The sequence below is a fragment of the Chlorocebus sabaeus genome, chromosome 24 (assembly GCF_047675955.1).
Source record: "Chlorocebus sabaeus isolate Y175 chromosome 24, mChlSab1.0.hap1, whole genome shotgun sequence".
NCBI lineage: Eukaryota > Metazoa > Chordata > Mammalia > Primates > Cercopithecidae > Chlorocebus > Chlorocebus sabaeus.
The window spans coordinates 669,772-692,476 of NC_132927.1; the positions used below are offsets into that span (position 1 = coordinate 669,772).

At 50.0% G+C, this 22,705-nt stretch overlaps 3 protein-coding genes across 8 annotated transcripts; 1 reads left to right on the forward strand and 2 right to left on the reverse strand.

Annotated features, from left to right (window-relative positions):
- Positions 1-6,584: 6,584 nt before the first annotated feature.
- CBLN3 (cerebellin 3 precursor) lies at positions 6,585-9,714 on the reverse strand. The gene is made up of 3 exons (XM_007986349.3): positions 8,678-9,714; positions 8,212-8,331; positions 6,585-7,913 (listed from the first exon to the last, which is right to left on the reverse strand). The coding sequence occupies exons 1-3, from the start codon at positions 8,975-8,977 to the stop codon at positions 7,716-7,718; spliced, it is 618 nt and encodes a 205-aa protein (XP_007984540.3). The 5' UTR covers positions 8,978-9,714; the 3' UTR covers positions 6,585-7,715.
- Positions 9,225-21,228, forward strand: KHNYN (KH and NYN domain containing). 5 transcript variants are annotated; one of them, XM_007986345.3, is made up of 9 exons: positions 9,855-10,020; positions 10,361-10,525; positions 10,616-10,833; positions 11,350-12,497; positions 12,609-12,739; positions 12,823-12,919; positions 15,937-16,044; positions 16,246-16,347; positions 16,900-21,228. In XM_007986345.3, the coding sequence occupies exons 3-9, from the start codon at positions 10,633-10,635 to the stop codon at positions 17,147-17,149; spliced, it is 2,037 nt and encodes a 678-aa protein (XP_007984536.3). In that variant the 5' UTR covers positions 9,855-10,020; positions 10,361-10,525; positions 10,616-10,632; the 3' UTR covers positions 17,150-21,228. The 5 variants fall into 5 exon arrangements, with proteins under 5 accessions (XP_037841596.2, XP_007984537.3, XP_037841588.2 ...); XM_037985668.2 differs by lacking the exons at positions 9,855-10,020; positions 10,361-10,525 and adding an exon at positions 9,225-9,330; XM_007986346.3 differs by lacking the exon at positions 10,361-10,525 and having other exon boundaries at positions 9,788-9,892.
- On the reverse strand, positions 19,640-22,685 carry SDR39U1 (short chain dehydrogenase/reductase family 39U member 1). 2 transcript variants are annotated; one of them, XM_037985678.2, is made up of 6 exons: positions 22,629-22,685; positions 22,220-22,326; positions 22,052-22,134; positions 21,663-21,687; positions 20,670-21,024; positions 19,640-20,366 (listed from the first exon to the last, which is right to left on the reverse strand). In XM_037985678.2, the coding sequence occupies exons 1-6, from the start codon at positions 22,642-22,644 to the stop codon at positions 19,957-19,959; spliced, it is 996 nt and encodes a 331-aa protein (XP_037841606.1). In that variant the 5' UTR covers positions 22,645-22,685; the 3' UTR covers positions 19,640-19,956. The 2 variants fall into 2 exon arrangements, with proteins under 2 accessions (XP_037841606.1, XP_007984541.1); XM_007986350.3 differs by having other exon boundaries at positions 20,670-20,813; positions 21,566-21,687.
- Positions 22,686-22,705: the final 20 nt, after the last annotated feature.

Below are 22,705 nucleotides of genomic sequence, written 5' to 3' on the forward strand. Positions count from 1 at the left end.
CTCACCTGCCCAGGGTTCTGCTCAGCACTGGCTGGCATATGGGTGGGGGTGGGGACCATCCTTCCTGAGAACTCCCCAGCTCATGTGCATACCATTGTTCATTCAGTATTTATAGGACAACTACTATATGCCAGGCTCCACCTAGGTGTGGGATGACTAACAGGTAACAGGAGTGACACGGTCTCTGCCTCTTTGCAGCCTACAGTCAGGTGAGGGAGACAGACAATCCAACAAACAAATACAGTTCAGGGTGGTAAGGGAAACAATGTGGCTTAGGAGCCCATGGTGCAGGGGCCTGGGGCCTTCAGCCCACATGACAGTCAGAGAGGTCTTGCCTGAGCCCCTTCGTCAAAAGTAATAAATTGTTTGCAGCACAGGTCAGCAATGGAAAGGGTCAGCACTCTAAAAGTGGAAGGCTGACTGGAAAGGTGGCTTGGCAAAATCCTATTATTTTTTACTCTAGATGACTTTAAGCAGGAATCAGATTTTACTCACACTGACTTCTAAGTCCTCTGACAGTGAGGTTTTTCTTCTTTGCTGTTCAACAATCTACCAGGTCTGAACAGAAGTTTGAGATTCCTTCTATGTTTGGAGGGGTGAATTAAAGAGTTTTGTCCATAGCAAAGAACCACGGACACTCTAGGCAACCAGTCAGTGTTTCTCTGGTTTACACCATCACAATTATTCCTTCTTATTTGGGCCCTGGCAGGAGGGCTTCCCTAAGTCTCTAACAGAGAAATTACAAAGTTGCCAGTATCCAGACAATCCCATGACATAAGCAAACAATAAAAATAAAGAATATCCCTATCTCGTGCCCTTGTTAAAACTTACATAAACTATCTGGTGAGGTTGGCACCACCTAAGACTTCCTATACCATGCTTTCCTAGCAAGTATTTACTAAGTCCATGCATTCATGAATGAAAGTGAACACACTTGGAAGACAAAAATCCTTGTAACAGGTAAATGGCTACAATAAATCAAAAATCCTACCTGCTTTTAAAAGATTGTCCAAGAATCCCTGGGACAGGCCCAAGTTTTAACTTGTTTACTAAGTCATCTGGTAACAGTAACTTACATATACTGAGTACTTGCTTTGTGTTGGGTACTGTTCTAAATGCTTTCCAACCCTGTGGGGTGCGAACAATTAATATCTCCATTTTATAGATGAAGAAAATGAGGCGTGGAGAGGTGAAGTAACTCACTGAAAGTCATGTACAGCCACTGAGAGGCTGGATTTGAGCACTGACCCCTGTGCTGACCATCTTTTTCTTTTCTTTTTCTTTTTTTTTTTGCAACAGAGTTTTGCTCGTGTTGCCCAGGCTGGAGTGCAATGGTGCAATCTCGGCTCACTGCAACCTCCGCCTCCCGGGTTCAAGCGATTCTCATGCCTCAGCCTCCTGTATAGCTGGGATTATAGGCGCCTGCCACCATGCCTGGCTAATTTTTGTACTTTTAGTAGAGACGGGGTTTCACCACATTGGCCAGGCTGGTCTCGAACTCCTGACCTCAGGTGATCCACCTGCCTCAGTCTCCCAAACTGCTGAGATTACAGGCATGAGCCACCGTGCCTGGCCTCTGTGCTTACCATCTTAACCACTATACTACTGCCTCTGACACAAGTACATTCATTTTGTTGTTAGAATTAGTCTCCCCTCGTTTAATTTATGGTCTCTCCATCTGTTATTAATGCACTATATAGTATCCGCTAAGATGCCTCCATTAAAGTTTGGTTCTCAGTAAGATGATTCATAAACTAAAACGGATTTACCTCCATTGAGTCCAAGAACTATTCTCTTGGTCCTGATAAGTTTTGACTGAAACGCTGTACTCTCTTTTTCCAAAGAGGGCCGTTTCCCCTCAGCTAATAAGTGGCACTATTTCTTAGGTCTGTACATTCTTGTAGATGGTGAAAAATGAAGTAGTGGAGATTCTGGGAGATGAATTGTGAGGGATCTCGAAAACCATGGTAAGAAATATGGATTTCATTCTGAGGCCCACCTGGAGCCCCCAAAGGGCCTTAGGCAGTGAAGTTTATTTACACAGATCACTAAGACAACTGCAGTCTGGAGAACTGAAGGGAAAAACCAGAGACCACAGGACCAGTTAAGAGGCTTTCATAGAAATCTAGCTAAAAGATGGTTAGTTTGAGCCAGGGCAGATGGAAAGAAATGAATGGAACCGATGGATGTGAATGACTAGATATGAGGTTATGGGAAAGGGAAGAATTAAGGATAATGGCCATTTTTGGTTTGGGCAACAGGGAAGTTCCATTTACAGATACAGAAAACAAGGGCAAGAGAACAGATTTAGGGCAGAAGGACTATAATTTCAGGTTTCAGCATGTAGACTTGAAAGTGGAATATTCAATGTATGAGTCTGAGTTTTAGAAAGGGCGATCCTGGATAGAGACAACATTGTCAGCATATGGATGGTCATTTGTGCCTTTGAGAGTGTCTTAGGACCAAAGAATGCTAGGGCAGAACCTTGACGAAAATCAACACTTAAGAGACGCAGGGCGCAGGAAGAGAGGTGGAGGAAAACCAGGGAGCACACAGTCAGGGAAGTCAGGGCAGAGAGTGCTTTTAGAAGGAGGGCATAGTCAGCAGGGTCAAGTTAGGGAGAGTCTGAATGACAGGAGGACTAGGAAGTGTTCACCAGCTTCAGTAACACGGAAGTTATGAGCCATGGCTGAGGGCAGTTCAGGTGGAGCAGTGGAGGCCATAGTTCACTGGTGATTACGAAGTGTAAGGGAGAGTGTAGGCATTTGTACGATGATATTTTGCTTTAAAGAGGAGGTGAGCTGATGCTAACTACCTGCAGGAATAGATAGAGCTGAGGATAGCTATATCTATATCTACAACTACTCCATGCCTATCTTCTCTTTTAGATTTAAGAGACTTGAGCTCTTAAACTTTAAAGCTGCTGAAGGGAAGGAGTGAGTAGAAAGGAGAGTGATAGATGGCAGGATGTCTGCAGGAAACTGGATCCAAGACTGGTGGATAAGGATAGCAGCCTTGACAGGAGGAAGAACTCGTCTCCCATCAAGACAGACAGGAGGAAGCAGAGATGGGGAGGAAGGTGAGTTTATAAGTGTGGTGGTGGGCAGGGTCCTGCTTGGAGTTTCTGTGTGCTCAGTGAGGTGAGGCTGTCTGCCGCTGACCATGGGCCATAGGAGCAGAACCGGTGGGGCAAAAGGCTTAAAGAGTGAACAGAAGTCGGCAGTGGATTCTGGGGAAGATGAGGGGCAGCAGGCAAAGGAAACCAGTAAAGAGTCAGAGGACTGAGGATTACAGGATTGAGGACCAGATGTGGCTGGAGGCCATGGATTTAGATCCACACTGAATCCTTCATCAGTGGGACTTCTCTGTAGGAATCAGCTGCCAGGCCATGGGCATAGGGAAGGTGAACAGTTGGAGTCTGCTGTTAGGATCCTTAAAGTCTGAGGAGCTTTTGGTACCTGAAGAGGATCACTCACCATCACCTGTGCTTTATTTATTGTTTAATCTAGTCACAAACCTACTGAAGGAAAAATGGTCTAAATATTTGAACACAATTTCTATGACCAGCAAATCAAAATCTCTACATTTAACAAGTAAAATTATTTAAACATTGATTAAAAACAATCAAATCCTCCTAAATATTTCAATTGAATCACGAATACATCAGTTTCTCTAAAAGCTTCATTTTGATAAAGGACACACACCATTATAAGGATGATACAGTTTATGACACCTATGCTTAAATCCACTATAAAAATGGGCTGTAGACCTGAGAGATATTATTTCAGCTCAGGCCAAGTTTTGAATTTAGATATCTAAAATAAAAATATATCTCAATGTAGATCAAGTTTTGAATTATTAATCAATGAATTTTTGGTTGGGACCTGGGAATTGGTTCACCTTCTAAAATGATTAAAATCTGAACTGATATTTATCTTGTACACATCATGGGAAATTTTCAAGCCCATACATTTTCCATGCAGTGGTATTGGTATTGTAGCTAGATGCCTTTTCTCTACATGATGCCATCTTTAAGTTTAGTGACTCTGATATGCAGATATCCCAAAGATGTCTATGTCTTAATCCCTGGAACCTATGAATATGTTATGTTACATGGCAAAACAAACTTCAAATATGCAATTCAGGTTGTGGACCTTAAAATAGGGAGATTATCCTGGCTTATCTGGGTGGGCCCAATCTAATCACATGAGTCCTTTAACTCACAGAACTTTCTCCACTGAAGTCAGAGAGATGGTAGAAAGGTAGGCCTGAGAGATTCAAAGTGTGAGAAGCACTTGGCTTGCCATTGTTGGCTTGAGAATGGAGGGGGCCAGGACCTAAGTCTTACAACCATAAGGAACTGAACTTTAAATGAGTTTAGAAGTGAATTCCTCCCCTCCAGTAAGGAAGGCCGCCCTGCTTATACTTTGCTTTTGACCTTGTGAAACCCTGAGCAGAGAAGCCAGTCACGTTTTGTTGGACTTCTGACCCACAGAGACTGTTAGATAATAAATAGTTGCTTTAAGCCACCAAGTTGGTAGTACTTTGTGGCCGGATGTGGTAGCTCACACCTGTAATTGGATCACGTGAGGCCAGGAGTTTGAGACCAGCCTGGACAACATGGCGAAACCCCATCTTTACTGAAAATACAAAAAATTAGCTGGGCCTGGTGGCGCACAACTGTAATCCCAGCTACTCGGGGGGCTGAGGCATGAGAATTGCTTGAACCTGGGAGGTGGAGGTTGCAGTGAGCAGAAATTGCGCCACTGCACTACGGCCTGGTCAACGGAGCATGACTCTGTCTCAAAAAACAACAACAAAAAACAACTTCCAGTTGTCTTCCCCGATAGCTAATCTCCCCTTCTTCTTTATTATAAAACTCCCAACTTCTAGCTGGACATGGCTGCCTGGAATAAACCCTATAGCTCCTAGCCTCTCTCCCTGGCTTGGTGAGCCCAGGTGACTAAATTCTACTGAGACACAATCAGACATATTGGTGCACCTTTCAGAAAGCTTCTTTTTTTTTTTTTTTTTTTTTTTGAGACAGAGTCTCGCTCTGTCACCCAGGCTGGAGTGCAGTGGCCGGATCTCAGCTCACTGCAAGCTCCGCCTCCCCGGTTTATGCCATTCTCCTGCCTCAGCCTCCCGAGTAGCTGGGACTGCAGGCGCCCGCCACCTCGCCCGGCTAGTTTTTTGTATTTTTTAGTAGAGACGGGGTTTCACGGGGTTAGCCATGATGGTCTCGATCTCCTGACCTCGTGATCCGACCGTCTCGGCCTCCCAAAGTGCTGGGATTATAGGCTTGAGCCACTGCACCTGGCCCAGAAAGCTTCTTTCAAGGAAAGAGATGTGCTGTTTCTTCCTTCCTCCTTCCTGTTAGGCTGATGTAATGGCTGGAGCTCAGGGAGCCGTCTTGGGTCATGAGGTGGCAAGCTAAGGATGGTAGAATAGCAAGACAGGAGACTGGGCTTTCAAATGATCATAAGGCTGCCATCCATCCCTGGACCCTTATTTACAGATTATTCTATGTGAGACAGAAATGAATTCCTATTTTGTTTAAGCTATTCTTATTTTGGGTTTTACTGTTACAGCCAAACCTACTCTTAATCATTTTGCCTAATTAATATCTCATTATAATAAGTGGGGTAATACAGAGGATTCATTTTCCAGGAGATGAACAATCAAGCCTGAGCAGTGAACAGTTGTCTTGGACATTTGACTAATCCATTGTCTTATAACACACCATTGGACTGTTTTTCTTCTTAGTTGCAAAATATACCCAAATAGTTCCATCAGTATCTTTCATTCTTGGCACAGTGCCAGATCTTCCTGGAATTACTCACAGTTCTCTGTACTCACCCCTCCCTACTTACACAGATAAAGAAAAACAAACGTACCTTGCAAATAGACAAAATGTCTACTATATTTATGTTCTACTTATCGTGACTCACTAAAAATAGCCTATTACGTTCACTCTTTTTCACTTAGTATATTAACTACCTTTTGGCACACTTTATAGTGACTTCTTTCTTTTTGAATATCATTATAGATGCATGGATTTTAAAAAATTCACCTTGTTCCAATTAGCTATATTATTTTCCTTTTGATAATCAAATTGTCAAAGCATGTTAAGTGGGAGCCTCTTTAAATTGATTCCTTTGCCTTTCAGCTTTACTTTATACATTTCAAAAGTATCTTTGCTTTCCATCATCAACAACATTTTCTGGGCCTGGAGTTACTTAAGGTGTGCAGCTATTCTTCAAGGAACCTGAGGTTTTTTTGGTATTTTTTTTTAATGGTGACTAATATTTGAAGCAAAGATCCAGTTTCTAAGAATGGATATCAGATTGTTCCTAATGTTGTTTTTAGTGTTAGTGACAGTTCAAAAAGTTATTTCTTTTTAAAACCACAAATTCACCTTGGTATTTCCTATTTAACTCAAACATTATTCAACTTTTAAAATGTAACTTTAGTATACAGTTTAATATTTATTTTCCTCTGCAACATACCTACTTGTACCTGTAATACCCGATCCAAACTCCAGAGGCATCTTCTCTTTAGTGATCCTATAGTGTCTCACTGACCACCATTCTCTAGTTGTTTTATTGATAGATTCATCCAGGCTGGGCCAATGGGACAGAAGGATAAGAAAGAGAGAGGGAGGGTTTAGCATACTGGCAGGAGAGGGTCTGAAGGAATGAATCATGGAATCCCAGGTAATAGGAGGCCTAAGGAGGAGAATAAGACAGCACAGATCAGGAGAAGGAGAGATGGTGTAGATAGGCTGGAACAGGTACAGTGAAGATAACTCAGTGAGAGAGCTGGGAGGAGGGAGGCAGCAGTCAGAATGTGGAGGGACCGACATTCAAACTTCAAAGGTGGAGCAGTTTCAGGAGGTGGCCAAGCAAGAGGATGCATGGTTATTGATGTTTTCCATGGTCCACCTCCAGCTCTGTATACCTGCTCTCAGCTCTGCTCTCAGCCAGAGCAAACACACTCACCCTAGTCTCAGGTGGGGAGGTAAGGGCCAGAGTCTATCTGGGATCTGGCATAGAAGGACAGCCAGGATTGCTGCCTGCTGGCTGCTCTGCTATACATGCAGAATGTGTACCATGTTCAGACTAGACAATACACCCTCCTTCCTTCCTCACCAGCTACAGATTCCAGGCCCTTCCCACACTTCTGCCTGTGGCTGAGCTTTCCACCCTAGCCCATACGGTGCTGGTTCAGCTTCTGACGGTGCTGGCTGAGATCTGTGATGCTGGCATTCCTCACAGGAAGAAGCCTGCAGGGTATGCTGAGGCTTGTCCATCTGGGCTCCTGTGGGGGCCTGTGAGGCTCACCTGTGCCACCTGTTCCTGAACAGCATTGAGCAGGAAGCTGGGGTGGGGGAACAGGAGGAGCAGAGGCTGCAAAGTAGTGCAGATCTTCCTTCTTGCCAAACCTTGCCCTGATTCTAGGGCTGCAGGCAGGAACAGATGCAGCAGGTGGCTGGGAGGGGAACTGGTGGTGGGTGGGTGGAAAGACCAGGTCTGGAGATGCCACAGCTCTACTCTTTTCTTAAACTTGGGTGTTTGGCACAGGGTCCCATGCAAGGAGGTGGGATATGGGCAGCCAGAGGGGAGTCTCTCTCCTGCCTCTGCTGTTTCTGGGGCAAGAGAGGGCAGAAGAAAGTCGTCAGCGGCTGGATTCTTGTGCTTGAAAGGCTTGGGTCCTCAGAGAGGGAAGATGAGGAAGCCAGAGAAACTTGAGTATTTCCAGCCACCCAGTAGATTTCCCCGACGCAGGCGCAGAGACACTCGGTCCCCGGGGTCCAAGGGCAGTAGCACAGAGCTGGTGGCTGCCTCCCGGGTCACATCAGGGTCATTGGCAAAGGCTGAGATGACAGGCCACGTGTTCAGCATCAGGCTCACCTGGGGAGGGGAGCCCAGTTAGCCTCCATTCCCCAGTCCTTAGCTCAGGACCCCCACTTTCCCAGGGGCTTCCTCTTGGGAAGCTGGGTCTTAACGGGCTCTCCTGGGAGGGTTGAGGGGTGGCCAGCATTGGACTCTGCACATCCTCCACACTCAATGCAAGGCAGGCCCATTCCTCCCCTGGTCCTGGCCTCCAGGACACAGGTCAGTGGAGGGTCCACCTGGAGGTCAGCTGGGCTCCACTTCTTCCCCCTCCCTCCCCTCCTGAGCCAGGGATGGGGGCCAGTGCTGAGGTCACCTGGACAGTTTGGCGGTTGTACACTTTCACCACATGGAACCGGAAGCTGTAGACACCCCGGACAGGGGCTACGAAGGAGCCGGAGGCCCGGTCAAAGCCACCGCCCTCGTTCACCAGGACCTGGGGGAAGCAGAGCCTGCTGAGTGGGGCTCAGGAAATGCCCATGGCTCAGGGGTACCATGGGGACTGGGCAGGGGCAGTGAGTAATGAATAGAAGGAGTGGCAAGTAGGAGTTAATAGGCATGAACAGATTCAAAAGAAATGGTGAGAAGGGGCAAGGAGGGGCTGCGTATGGGTGGAGGGAGGGGAAACCATTGGTGGGGTGGAGTGGCAACAGGCCAGATTAGGGAAAGATGTAGGAAGCTGTTTTCTTAAAGCCTCAGGGACAGCAAAGTGGGCTTGGACAGTTGCTTCCAGGTCCTTGCAGGGTCCTTCCAGGTCCCATGGACAGGGGTAGGGGGATTACCTGGTCGAAGTAGATGGCCCCACTGGTGCCATTGCCGGTTTCCCCTGCTGGCTCATGGTGGTGGCTTCGGACCGCAGCAAATGCCACTCGCCCAGGGGGCGCCTCTCCCAGGGCTGCTCCTCCGGGCCCCCCTGCGGCAGCTCGCCCAGGCTCACAGACCACAAGGCACTCCCCCTCCAGCAAGACGGGCTCTGACCCCTCCTGGGCCCACCCGGCCCCCAGGGCCAGAAGCACCAGAGCCAAGGGAAGCCCGGGACTGTGTAGGGGACCTGGTAGCCAGTGTGGCTTGGCTCCCCACATGGCTGAGGGGCTCTGCAACCCACAAGTGCCCCTGTCTTCTGCTCCTCTTCTGTTCCCGCTCCTCTCCCTGGACTCTCACCGCCAGCACCCTGATCGTCTGCCCTCTCTAGGCTCGCTAAACCCCCTCTCCATACCTGTGTCCCGGCTCTGTCCTGCCTCCCACTCTTACTCCTGCTGTCACTGCAGTTCCCTCCTCCTTGGCAGAGCATGCAGTGACAGCAGTTGGGCTTTGGGAGAGAGAGGAGGGATGAAGCCGCCCGCCCGCTGGACGGGAGGGCTGCAGCCAGAGCTTCAGGGCAGCCCTGCTGGACGGGACTGCACTGAAGGCTGGACCTGGGGGGATGGAGAACACGGTATGTGTGTGTGTGAGGGAAGTGAGAGAATGTGTGAGTGTGTGCATATGCCAGAGGCAGCCCCTCGACCCCCTCCTCCTATTCCTCCTCTCTTCAAAATCCCCCACAAATCAACAGCCCTTCTTCGTGGCATCTTTCCATTTGTTGGAAGAAAGGGGTACTCCACCCGGGGTACCCCCCTCTCTCGCCTCCGCCACGATTGCTTTGGTGGAAAGTGCTTGGGCCTAGAGCACCAGTGGAGCCAGTGACGCTGCCTCTTTGGTTGGCCACATCTTTATTCGCGGGAAAAAACTTTCAACGCATGGTTTCACTTTCCGAGAAATAACTGCGCAGAATGCGCAAGGACCCCGAGGGCGGGGAGACAGAGTGGAGAAGCGCGAGGAGCGAGCCCTGGAACCGCCGAGGGGACTAGGCCGAGCGGGCCCGTCGGGGCCGCTGGGCGCGGCGGCGGGGCTGGGAGGAGGGCGCGCAGCCGGGAGGAGCTGGGCTGACTCCGCCCCAGGCCAGGAAGTGACTCAAGAAACAGTTTGCGTGCGATGTGGACAAGAGAGGTCCCCGTTGGGTGAGGAACCCGGGAAGGACCGCCCAGATTCGGGCCCCCTGCCCTTGTCCCCTGGGCTAGGGGCGCGGGCAAGGCGGGGGCCCGGCGGGCGCTGAGAGGACCCGAGGCCGGCACGGGCGGCGGAGGCGGTAGGCGCGCCCCTCCCCCGCGCCCGGGAGAGGGGAGCGGGGGCCATGGTGCGGAGTAGGCCTGGCCCGGGGTGGCTGTCCCAGTCCGCGGTGGGCGGGCCCGGCCCGGCCCGGCCCCTGGGCCCTGGGCGGTGCTCGTGGCGTGACGGAGAGGGGCAGCGGACGGCTGGGGGAGGGGTGGGAGTGGCTTGAACCTTGGAAATGGCAGACCAGGGCCCCCAGAGGACAGCCTAGTTCAAACCCCTGCTGAGGATTCGTCTTTAAGAAGCTGCAGAGTCCCCCAGGAGACTCCTTCTGGCCTCCAGGCCGAGAGCTGAAGCCCCCCACCCTTCTTGCTCAGGACTGTGGTCTTCGTTTTCCAAAGCCCAGACGCCCACCCTCGGTAGACAGCCTTGTTTACCGGGACTTCCTCTCCGGAAAGGCCTGCATGACATACTCCCTCCCTACCTCCAGTGGACTCAGATGCTTGTCACCTACTGGGGCTGTTTACCAGAGCCTTAACTAGGTGCGACCTGTTGATAGCTAGTGTAGTCCCACAAACCAGGATTTGGATTGAGGGTGCAGTGAGGCTCTGAGCTGCCTTCTCCCCTTCCAGGGCTGGGGGCAGCAGCCATGCCTACCTGGGAGGCCCGCCCCGCGTCCCCAGACCGCTTTGCGGTGTCTGCGGAGGCTGAGAACAAGGTTCGGGAACAGCAGCCTCATGTGGAGCGCATCTTCAGCGTGGGGGTGAGTGTCCTTCCGAAGGACTGTCCGGACAACCCCCACATCTGGCTGCAGCTGGAGGGCCCTAAGGAAAACGCCAGCAGAGCCAAGGTGAACTCCTTCTCTCCCCCATCCCTGCAGGCACCAAGGACGCTTTCCCCCGGGGCGGAGGAGAGCAGGGAAGAGGAGGGGCCTGGGGAGGATCTCGACTTCTTGGTTGTCTCACTGGCAACCTCAGTGCCCCTGAGTTTTGAGGGACTTTCCAACTCTATATTTGTTTTCAGTTTCAGCTTAGTTTCTTCTGTGATAGCCCAGGCTCGCAAAAATCATTCTGTGCTCTTTGGTAGAGTAGCGATATCTGGCTGAACAAGTTGGCCCCACCCAGGAATGCACTGTGGGGTGGGAGGCTGGGCCACATTGCTTCCTTTGGGATTAGGCTGGGGTTCCAGGATGGCTCAGTTTTGTGATGGGAGTCTCAGTTTCCTTGTTTCTCAAATGAGAATAACATCATGTGGATACTTCAGACATTCTGGAGCTCAGGAGCGAGCAAGGAGCCAGGAGAGGTGACCCAGGCCAGTTAGGATTCCAGCAGTTTACTTTCCCTGACCTTCCCTTCCTCCCAACCAGGAGTACCTGAAGGGCCTCTGCAGCCCAGAACTGCAGGATGAAATCCACTACCCGCCCAAACTGCACTGCATCTTTCTGGGAGCCCAGGGCTTCTTCCTTGACTGTCTGGCCTGGAGCACATCAGCCCATCTGGTGCCCAGGGCGCCCGGCTCACTGATGATCAGTGGCCTGACTGAGGCTTTTGTCATGGCTCAGAGCCGGGTAGAAGAGCTGACAGAGCGGCTGAGCTGGGACTTCATGCCAGGACCATCTTCTGGAGCCTCTCAGTGTACTGGAGTGCTGAGAGACTTCTCTGCCCTGCTGCAGTCGCCGGGGGATGCCCATAGAGAGGCTCTGCTGCAGTTGCCCCTGGCTGTCCAGGAGGAGCTGCTGAGTCTGGTGCAGGAGGCGTCCAGTGGGCAGGGGCCAGGAGCGCTGGCTTCTTGGGAGGGGCGGAGCTCAGGCTTGCTGGGTGCTCAGTGCCAAGAAGAGAGAGCTCCCCCTAGTGACAGCAGGGAGTCCCTGGACACTGGATCTGTGGGACCCAGAGATTCCAGGGGAGCAAGGGGAGACAATTATGCTGTGGAGAAGGAGGGAGGGAAACAGGGTGGTCCCAGGGAGATGGATTTGGGGTGGAAGGAGTTGCCTGGGGAAGAGGCCTGGGAGAGAGAAGTGGCCCTCAGGCCACAGTCAGTGGGTGAAGGGTTAAGGGAGTCAGCACCCTTGAAAGGGAAGGCCCTGGGGAAGGAGGAGGTAACTCAAGGAGGAGGAGGGGTCTGTGTCCACCGTGAGCCTCCCGGTGCCCATGGCTCCTGTCACAGGGCAGCTCAGTCCCGAGGAGCCTCCCTCCTCCAGCGGCTCCACAATGGGAATGCCTCTCCTCCAAGGGTGCCCAGCCCTCCGCCTGCACCGGAACCCCCATGGCACTGTGGAGACCGGGGTGACTGGGGAGACCGGGGAGACGGTGGGGACAGGGGAGACAAGCAGCAGGGCATGACACGGGGTCGGGGACCTCAATGGAAGCGAGGTGCCCGAGGGGGCAACTTGGTGACTGGCACACAGCGTTTCAAGGAGGCCCTGCAGGATCCTTTCACACTGTGCCTTGCCAATGTGCCTGGCCAGCCAGACCTCCGCCATATTGTCATTGACGGCAGCAACGTGGCCATGGTGTGAGTACCTGGTGGGGCTAAGGGCCCAGGGGAGGGAGGATATGTCCTGAGGGGCTGGCATTGTAGCCAGGGTGCCAAGCCCCTCCTCTGGCCGACCCCCTCCCACTGCAGGCATGGCCTTCAGCACTACTTCTCCAGCCGGGGCATTGCCATTGCTGTGCAGTACTTCTGGGACCGTGGCCACCGTGACATAACTGTCTTTGTGCCTCAGTGGCGCTTCAGTAAGGATTCCAAAGTCAGAGGTGAGTTGGGCCTGGTCTTCAGTGTCCCAGGGTAGGCTCTGTTTCCACCTTGAGGAGAACCCTATTATGTTTTTTTTTAATAGAGAGTCACTTCCTGCAAAAGCTGTATTCCCTCAGCCTGCTCTCCCTCACACCCTCACGAGTCATGGATGGCAAGAGGATCTCCTCCTATGATGACAGGTACTTGCTCCTCTCCTGGCCCCAGGCTTGATATTCAAGGAGCCGTGTGGAAGATTGAGGGAGAGAGAAAAGCTCCTGGTGGTTTATACTGTTTCCAAGCCTTGGTGGTGGGTAAGGGCCAGTTACTCCTCTGTGTGCCTTATGATCGGGTAGGTAAACCTGCCCTGCAGGTGTGATGAGACGAACTGTAGACAACCATGTTTGCCCATTCATCATTCATCAAACAAAATGATACCTCGTATTTGTATAGTGCCTTACTGTCTAGAAAATACTGGTTTAGTGGAAAGGTGGGAAAGCTGGTTACATAAATAGCTGACAGATGTCTTCTTATAACCTGAATTTCCAAACATGCAGAGAAACTTCCCTAACATTCTGGAAAAACCAGAGTAAAGATCAAAATAACAAATAAAATGAAGAAACAACCCACGAATAATAGGACTGTACAAAACATGGTATAATAGAAAGATCACTGGATTTAGAATTGGAAGATCTGAATTTGAGCCTCATGTAGCACTACTCATTGACTTTGACTGTGCAACTTTTCTTAGTGAATTAACCTCTTTGTCTCAGGGTCCTCCTCCATTCATTTACCCTCCTTGTGAATATACGAAAAAGATGAGGTACGTGCTTGCCTTGCTCAAGGTGCCGGGCAAGAGTACACTGACGTTCCCTCGTAACTTTGCACAGACCTACTCAAGTGTAGCAGCAGGTATATCTCCAATCTACAGTCGTGGAGACAGAGCGTCAGAGTGGTTACCTTTCTTAGCAAAGGGAAATTAGACCTCAAAGCTGCCAGATGGTTTGAATGAAAATACAAGGCACACTTCTAGGTGGTGTGAGAAATGAGCAGATTTTAGAAAGCCAAGGTAAAAAATTTACAAGTTCTTTATTCTCTAGGGCATTATTCAGTTTTTAAAAATTAGTTTCCAAACCATAGTGATTATATACTTTGTCTTTTCAAACACTTACCTTCTATTCCTTAACAAGTAAATGGTATTCTACAAAAAAGCAGTTTACTTTCTCCCAATGTTATTCTATTTATGTCTAGATTTCACAGATTACCCAAGATATGGAACCTTCTTTCCACACCTGCATTGAAACAGAATTGAAACTGAAGATTGAGTTCGTTTTAATGAATGTTAAAGGCATGTGTCTGCCCAGTTGTGTGGGACCTGGTTGGCAGATAACATAATATAAATTGGGAATTTGCCCAATAACAGTGAATAAACACAGTGGTGCACAGCATAGGCATACTGAATGAATGTTGCTGAACAACATACTGTGTAATGCAATCATAGTAAAATATGCTTAACCGGAAAATACCATTTGCATACCATAAGTGTACCATATACTTTTTTTTTTTTTTTTTGGAGACAGAGCCATGCTCTGTCCCCATGCTGGAGTGCAGTGGCATGATCTCAGCTCACTGCAACCTCCGCCTCCTGGGTTCAAGTGATTCCCCCACCTCAGCCTCCCAAGTAGCTGGGACTTCAGGTGCATGCCACCATGCCTGGCTAATTTTTAGCATTTTAGTAGAGACAGGGTTTCACCGTGTTGGCCAGGGTGATCTTGATTTCCTGACCTCGTGATCCGCCCACCTCGGCCTCCCAAAGTGCTGGGGTTACAGATGTGAGCCACCAAGTCCGGCCAAGTGTACCATAGACATTTGTATGTCATTACCTGAATTTGTTTCCCAGACAGAAGCTCAGAGGCCGATATCTGTCACATCTAATCCTGACTCCCAGTTCCCCCTATACCACACTATCTTTCAAATAGTGACTGCTCACTTAGTACTAGGTGGATGGCCTGCAGGGGGAGGTGGGAACACTGGGAACAAGATCTGATTCTTGACTAGGGAGCTGAAAGAAACCATAAACCAAACACTACAGGAATGCGCCCTTCTGGCTGGGGTTTTGTGGGAAAGGAGAGATTTGTGTTTTTGTGTTGAGAAGACTGGGATAGTTTGGATCTCTTGGTTTCTAAATCTGTTAAAAGACCACCACCCACCACCTCATGAGTCCTATCCTGTCTTGTGGAATCAGAATTACCGAAGTGGAGCCGAGGCATTTTTAAAAAAAGTTCCCTTGGTGATTCTTTTCCTCAGCAAGTCTTGGGAAGTGCCTTCCAGATAGAGGAAATAGTTGGAGAAATATGGAAGTCAGCATAAGACATATGTGGAGAGCAGAGTGTAATCTGATTATTGATTTTAGCTGGAGTTGGGAGTGGATTAGGGAATATTGGGAGAGAGAAGGCTGTAAGGGTGATTTGAGCTGGCCTGTAGAAGGCCTTAGCTGCCAGGCCTGGGCGTGTAGACTTTATTTGGTAAATAAAGGGCAAGTGTGGAAGAGTTTTGTGTAGGGGATAAGCATGCTTTCTTGTGGCAGAGCAGGGGAGACTCGAGGGTGGGTGAGTGGTCAGACGCGGGGACCCCCTTGTTAGGAAGTGATGCATGATCTCAGTTGCAATATTTGAATTACTAGGGTGGTAATGGTGGGCCTGGGAAGGAAGGGAGCAGAGCACAAAGGCTTTTCAAAGGAAGGGCATGTTGGATTTGCGGGGGTTTGGTTGGGCAGGGTGGAAGACAGTCAGAGCTAGATCTTACTGTTTACTAATGAGGCACAAGGTGTTGGGTAAAGGACTATGGTGAGCAGATAGGATACTACTGGGAGACCACCTTGGATTCATCTTTGTTTCCTCTCTAGCCCATAGCACTTATATCTAGTCAGTTGCCTGTAGCTGGGTCAAGTGAGGTAGGGGGCCAGATCTCCATCATCAGAAGTGACTCATGGGAGTCAGTAAAACTTCTGGGGTTGGGGCCTTGGAGAGTCTCAAATAGTTGCTGTGGTTTTTACTTTTATTTTTATAGATTTGGGGGATACCAGTACAGTTTTGCTACATGGATATAATGCATAGTGGTGAAGTCTAGGCTTTTAATGTAACCATGATCCAAATAGTGAACATTGTACCCAGTAGGTAATTTTTCAACCCTCTCTTGGTTGCTGTGATTTTGGAGACAGGTTCATGGTGAAGCTGGCTGAAGAGACAGATGGGATAATTGTCTCCAATGACCAGTTCCGGGACCTGGCGGAGGAGTCTGAGAAGTGGATGGCAATCATCAGAGAACGGTGAGGGAGCCCTCCTGCTGAGAATTGGGCACAGATGCAGATGTTTTTCTAAAGCCAGCTCTGCTCTGGCCATGGGGTGAAAACTCTGGGAAGCAGGTGAAGTTTTCTTGAAGGATGGAGCCAGCAGCTTCTGGTGATACTGGTCTCAGTCATCTGGGAGGTGGGCCAGGGCCCTCTGTGACCGTATCTTTCGCCATCCAGCCTGCTGCCCTTTACCTTTGTGGGAAACCTCTTCATGGTACCTGATGACCCACTGGGACGAAACGGCCCCACCCTGGATGAATTTCTGAAGAAGCCAACCAGGTAATCCTTCCCCTAGACTACTTGCAGGCAGCCCCCACCCCTGGCCCTCTCTCAGCAGGCCCAGAGACTTGGGTGGAAGTGTGATCTCAGTTTGGGCAAAATTAAGTGTAGTCTTAATTTTGCAGTGGTTTGAGTTGCCTTGGCCTTTATAAGCTTCCCAGGGGATCCTGACATAGAACCTCCTTGCTGGGAGGGAAACACCTGCTTCCTGTTTCTCTTAATCAGCATGTTTGATGGAGTTATTTGGAAAACGGTTGCTTATACTGAGAGCCAGTTGTATTCAGCATGCCTTCTACTGACCATTACATAAATGATTCATTTAGGACTAGAACTAGATCATAATAGTGGCAGAGTTCACCCTGGTTCCAAAAGAACGGCCCAGTTCCCCTTCAGAAGTGGGTTGATACTGCCACTCAGTGGTCAGCTTCAGGAACTTCAGGGTTTCTCCCCCAAAGCCAAGAATAGGCAGGACAATTAAGAGAGGGATAGCCCACTAAGATCTGATTTCCCCCCAGGATGCTCATCAGCTCTTTTTGGTCTGTTTCTTCCTAGGACACAAGGGTCTTCTAAGGCTCAGCATCCTTCCAGGGGCTTTGCAGAACATGGTAAACAGCAGCACGGGAGAGAAGAGGAAAAAGGTAGTGGTGGCATTCGGAAGACTCGGGAAACAGAGCGGCTCCGGCGGCAGCTGCTGGAGGTGTTTTGGGGTCAGGATCACAAGGTGGACTTCATCCTGCAGCGGGAGCCATACTGCCGGGACATTAACCAACTGTCTGAGGCCCTGCTCAGTCTTAACTTTTGAGCCTCACCTGCTTGAGTGGTTGCCGCCCCGTCAGCTCCAGCCGCCTCCAGCTCAGCCCTTTCTGTGAGAGTCCCTCTGCTGCTCACACTCTGATCCAGAGTCACCCTGAGTTGATGCTTTGGATCAGGGAAGCCACTTTGGGACAGGTCCATAAAGTGACCTGATCTTACCAAGTCAGGACCTCAGCCAGCTCTCAAGAGGTTCTGCTCAGCCTTAACTTCTCAACTTTGCCTTAGCACAGGGTTTCTGTAGGGAGTAGGGGCTGCTGGAGAGGATTAGTTCTGGACACTGAGACTGTTGGCTCCACCTCCAAGCTGAGCTGGGGTGGAGGGCAGGGTGGGCGGGAACTGACAGGAAGTTAAGCTGTTCCTCTCTCTGGCTGCTGCTGTGGATGGCCAGAGGACAGGATACTCCCTGGCTGAGCTCCTGGGAGGAAGGAGACGCTGGGCCCTGGAAGGGCCACAGTGTTATGTGGATGGGGCCACGATAGAATGGAGTGAGCTAGTGAAGAAGGCAGAGGGAGACTTGGCTTCTGGTCTCAGCTATGCCTGTTTGTGACCTTGATTGAGTTGCTTGGGCTTTACTTCCACCTACAAATCAGTGGTAAAAATACCTGTTGGGAGGAGAAATGAGAACATAGAGAAAAGGTGCTTGGACCAAGTCTCAGGTGTGTCTGCCTGTGGCTGCACAGGCTCTCTAACCAAAACCTCACTTTCAGAGAGATGTGGGTCCTTTGTCTTCAGGGTCCACACCCTAGATTTTAACACTGCATTCTCACTATAACATGCCCTATAATGGCTGCATCCCTTTTGAGCAACCTCCAAAATCCACATTTACACAATAGGTAAATTAGGGATGACTGCATTATCAGAATACTCTCAGGGTTCCTATAAATGGCAGCTCTCCTGTTGTATTCAAGTGTTTGTTTACAGACTAACAAATTTGTTGGCAAATCCCTGGTTAGATGCACTTGCTGGTGTTGAGATGAACACATCGATTTTTCACCAAATTGATGAAGCCATGCTCTGCAATGACAATATTAATGTGATCCAACCCTAACATTTTCTCTATGGAAGACATATGTTGCATAAAGCGAGGCACACTTCTGCTTTCTGTATATGTATGGGGATGGGAGGACTTAACGGAAGTTGAACCAGTTGGTTCTAGATGAACCAATTATCTGGAAAATGAAAGAACCAGAGTTGGAAGGCACTTGACTGGCCACCAGACCAACTCTGCTGTCACTAACATGCTCTCTCCACCCTGATTCCTACAGGTCATTGCCCTGGGTCTGCTTGAAGTCCTCCTGTGCCAGGGAATTTACTATCTCCAAGGTAGCACATTCCCTGTGTAGACGGTATTAATCAGTACTCCTTCCTTTAGTGCAGCCTAAAGTATGCTTTTCTGTTACGTCTACCTTTGAGGCTGGTCATACCCCCAGGAACAATACAGAGCCAGTCAACTTCCTGGAATCCAAGACCAGATAAAGAAGTAGGACAGGTGCCCCTGGATTCTGTTCTATGTGGGCCCTGTGGTGAGTCTCTGGATAAGATCTTTTCCAGGCCCTGACTTTTGCCTCCCTCTGAATGGCACAGGGAGTTGAATACTGCATGGAGAATGTAATGATGATGGGGAGGGTCCTTGGGTCCTTGTGTCCTCACCCCTCCCTTTTTGGTGATTTACACCACTGTACCATACTGACCCAGGCTGGGGGCAGGTGTGTTGGAGACAGGCTGGTCAAGGAGGTGACAATGATTCAGAGATAACCCAGAGGTCCCTGAGAAGAAGAGACTGGTTAATATGGCCTGAACCGGTGGCTGGGGGAACTGTGTCTGATCAAGTTATGGCAGATGTCACAGCTTTAGGTAGGTAAAAAGGGTCCTAGATGAAAACTTGGGAGGTTTTTTTTTTTTTTTTTTTCCGGATAGGGTTGTTTATAGTTCTTGATTGGTATCTTGCCCTTTTCACTTTCAGTGATGGTGGGTGTACAGTAGACCAAAAGTATCTTCTGCCCTTTTGTGCTAACGGTGCTGGTTGACTTGAGTGGCCCCAGTCAGATGAAAGGCAAGTCCTAAGCTTCTTATAGACAGGGATGTTGGCTTTGTTCTGCTGCAGCCTGATAAACTGGGACCACTGTGTGGTTAGTAATGCACTTGCCATTTGGTGACACAGACTGAAGTCTATCCTACACCTGGGCCTCAACTCTTCCTCTACTGGCATTCTAATGGCACTCTGACAGCATCCAGGGTGACTACAGGGCCCACTGGAAATGGATCATCATTCTGTCTTCTAGTGCCTACCTTTATCATAACCAGATGTCCCAAACTTGTGACAAGCTTTTTTGGCAACTGAAGGACCAAGAAGGGAGAGGGTGATGAGAGAGACTGCCCATTATAACTTTCAAAACCCCGTCTTGGGGGAGGAATCATCTAGGGTGACATTCCTTGAAGTAAATCGTAGGCGAATCTAGGCCAGAGAGATGAGCCAAGGTTAGTGAGATAATTTATCTTTATTGCCTAAACTGCAGAGCATTCTCTACACAGCATAAAGGAGAAGTGGGGCAGCTGCAGGACATGTAGAGAAACCCAACTGGGAAATCTTGCAAGGAGTTGAAAAGATTAATGTCCCAACCTGATGAGATTACAGCCTTGAGACAATAAGGTGGAGCAACAGAACAATGGGAAAGAGGACTGGGGGAGAAATCTAAGAACCAGATGGCTTCAGCTCTCTAGAGGAGCCGAGCCTATTCACAGTGCCTAACCTGGAAGCCTATGACGGACAGGCCTCAGGCCCTTGCCATGACCTACTTAGGCTACAATTTCCTTTAAGGCAGCCCCTAGCTCTGGGAAGGAGTACTGGTAGCCAGTAGCCAGTGTTCGCCGTGGGATCACCTTCTGGCCCTCCAGCAGCATGATGGCACGCTCTCGCCCAAAGACAGCTTGCACTATAGTGCTGGGGACAGGGATGAAGGCTCGGTGGCCCAGGGCAGCACCCAAGGCCTGGGCAAACTCAGCATTAGTGGCGGAGGATGGAGCCACTCCATTCAGGACCCCGTGCACGTGGTTTGCTTCAAGAGCATGGGTCAGGATTCCTGCCAGGTCCCCGATGTGTATCCAGGGGAAGAATTGGTGGCCTGAGCCGATGGGGCCCCCCAGGCCCAGCCGAAAGGGCAGCAGCATGTGGCCGATGGCACCACCCCCACGGCCCAGTACAACCCCTACAGCAGGCAAGAGGGAAGGTACAGAGGTCCTCTCAGCCTTGAAGCAGCCCCACTGCTCCTCCTGGTTTCTGTTTCCCTTTCCTCACTCTCCCCATGCTGACTTGGCTCTGTAACAGAAGTGAGCAGTATGGCTCTCTAAGACTTCACACCTTCTCATCTGCAGGTTGGCTAGAAGTGGTAGCATCCTCTCACTCTGTAATCTCAGCTCTCCTAATCCCATCAGCTCTCCTAATCCCATCACTTCCCCAGCCCAGAGAAGACATTCCAACCCTGTCTGATACCCAGGCCCCTGTTTCTCACCCGAGCGCACCACCACCTGGCGTGTAGAATCTCCAGGAAGCCTGGCTTCAGCTTCCCATTTGGTTACGAGGTTGGAGAAAAAGTCAAAGTCCCCTCCTGGGCTGTCTTCATCATACTCCGCAGTCAGACTGGGCTGGTAGTAAGCTGCCGGTGGAACACACTCATTTGCCCTGGGTGTCCTTGGTCCTGCCTGGCTCTCTGTAGTGGAGGCTTCCTTGGCCTCACCTTCTTTGGCCCTTAGGATCTCCCCATTTGGAGACAGCGCCATTTGGATATTTTCCCCTTGACCTTCTCCAGGACCTGAAGTGTTCCTTCCCTGGAGGAACTCTGGTTGCAGGGCTAAACTTAGAGGCTGCTAGAGTGTAGTGGTTAAGAACAGGAACTTGGGTACCAGGCTGCCTGAGTTTTAATCAGCTTCCTCATTTTTAACTCTGTGACTTGATGCAAGTTACTTAACCTCTCTGTATAGAATTTTCACATCTTTAAAATGGGAATAATAGTACCTACCTCATAGGGTTGTTGTAAGGAATAAATGATAATAAGCATAAAACACTTCAAATAGTGGCTGGTGTGTGCATTATAATTGTTTGCAATTACTTGGTCCCAGAGGTGACCAGGAACTCTGTTCCTAAAGAACCATGGTGTGAGAAGTAAGGGACTTTGGAATAGGTGGGCTTTTCCCGGGCACTAAGAGTGATGCCACTCCTCACTCTTTTTCAGGGTCTTAGTTTCTTAGTGAAAGTACACAAAGGTTAGGAGAAACATGCATGGATCAAGGGCCTAGGAAGTCATTTTGCCTGGAAAAGACCAGTGCTCTGGTGTGTGCACACCTACAGAGGTCTGAGTTACCCCCTTCCCATGGCTAATATGAGGGGCTGGTGATTTAGGGGGCATACCTACACCTGTGACTAAGACCCAGGCCTTGGGGGGTTGTGGGGCTTTGGTGATGGCTTTAGCCAGCAATTGGGTGGTCTCTAGGCGGCTGCGGAGAACCTCTTTTTGGAAGGTTTCATTCCATCTGCAGGAGAAACATGGGAAATAAAAAGCCACTAAATACATAGGTGCACATATCCCTCTCTCTATCTTTTCCTGGGAACTATTTCATACCCATTTCTAGTAAAGTCCTGAATTTTGGCTTAATAGAAACAGTCAGCGTCTCCTGTAGAGGGAAAGGGCATACATTTTCTGGGCACCCTGAGTTATACCTGAGGACTTAAGCCAGTTGGCTGACTGGGTGGAGAAGTGGAGCAGAATGAGTAGTCTGGGATATCGGTTTAGTTCAGAATCTGGGAGCTCCATTACCGGTAGCTCACAGATTCTCATCAGTGGTACACTCTCCTCCCTATGCTCTAGTGGGTATCAGCTTTAGGGCCCAGGCTGACCTTCGGAGAGGGTTGAGGATGTTCTCTCCGGCCAGGTTGACGGCGGCATCGCAGCTCGGCAGCCCAGATGCAGCGAGCTCATCCTGTTGGAGAAAGCACACAGTGCCCCTGCCCCACCCTGCACCGCCCAACTCTGCCCTCCCACCCGCTTCCAGAGGATGGACTTACCCACGTGATCCGGCCGGGCCCGGGCTGTCGGGAGACCAACGTCACTTCGTGGCCTCTGGCATTCAGCAGCTGGCTTAGGGCTGTCCCAATGAAGCCCGTCCCGCCACCTGATCGGAAAATACAAATTGCTTACATTCCCGGGGAGTCGGGGTGGGGGCGCCTTTCGTCCCCGCTGTGGTCCCCCTCTTCCGGCGCCAGCCCATCTGACACCAGACTGCTCCCCACTTCTCCCCCTCCCCGCTATGCAGAGGTGACACAGGTCACAGGGATTAGGGAGATTCAGCTTCTCGGGCTAGGAGGCCAAGGCCGGGTTACCAGTGCACTAGACAGTGCCCTCCCGGAAGCGGATTCCCAGCCCTCAATATCCGACTAAGCCCGCCCGGCACTCTCCCTTTCTGCGGTCCCTCACCCACAAGCACACGCATAGTGACTAGGACCTAACGCGCCTGCGTAAGGTTTAGAATTTACCTCACTTCAAACGCGACT

Coding starts and splice junctions, on each gene's coding strand:
- KHNYN (XM_037985668.2), top strand. CDS start 9,225: ATGAAGCCGCCCGCCCGCTGGACGGGAGGGCTGCAGCCAGAGCTTCAG. Junction 9,331..10,615: donor CTGGGGGGATGGAGAACACG/GTATGTGTGTGT, acceptor CTCCCCTTCCAG/GGCTGGGGGCAGCAGCCATG. Junction 12,498..12,608: donor GGCAGCAACGTGGCCATGGT/GTGAGTACCTGG, acceptor CTCCCACTGCAG/GCATGGCCTTCAGCACTACT.
- CBLN3 (XM_007986349.3), bottom strand. CDS start 8,977: ATGTGGGGAGCCAAGCCACACTGGCTACCAGGTCCCCTACACAGTCCC. Junction 8,332..8,677: donor GGGCCATCTACTTCGACCAG/GTAATCCCCCTA, acceptor TGCTTCCCCCAG/GTCCTGGTGAACGAGGGCGG. Junction 7,914..8,211: donor ACAACCGCCAAACTGTCCAG/GTGACCTCAGCA, acceptor TCCCCTCCCCAG/GTGAGCCTGATGCTGAACAC.
- SDR39U1 (XM_037985678.2), bottom strand. Junction 21,025..21,662: donor ATGAAACCTTCCAAAAAGAG/GTTCTCCGCAGC, acceptor ACTACACTCTAG/CAGCCTCTAAGTTTAGCCCT. Junction 20,367..20,669: donor CCAGGTGGTGGTGCGCTCGG/GTGAGAAACAGG, acceptor TGCCTGCTGTAG/GGGTTGTACTGGGCCGTGGG.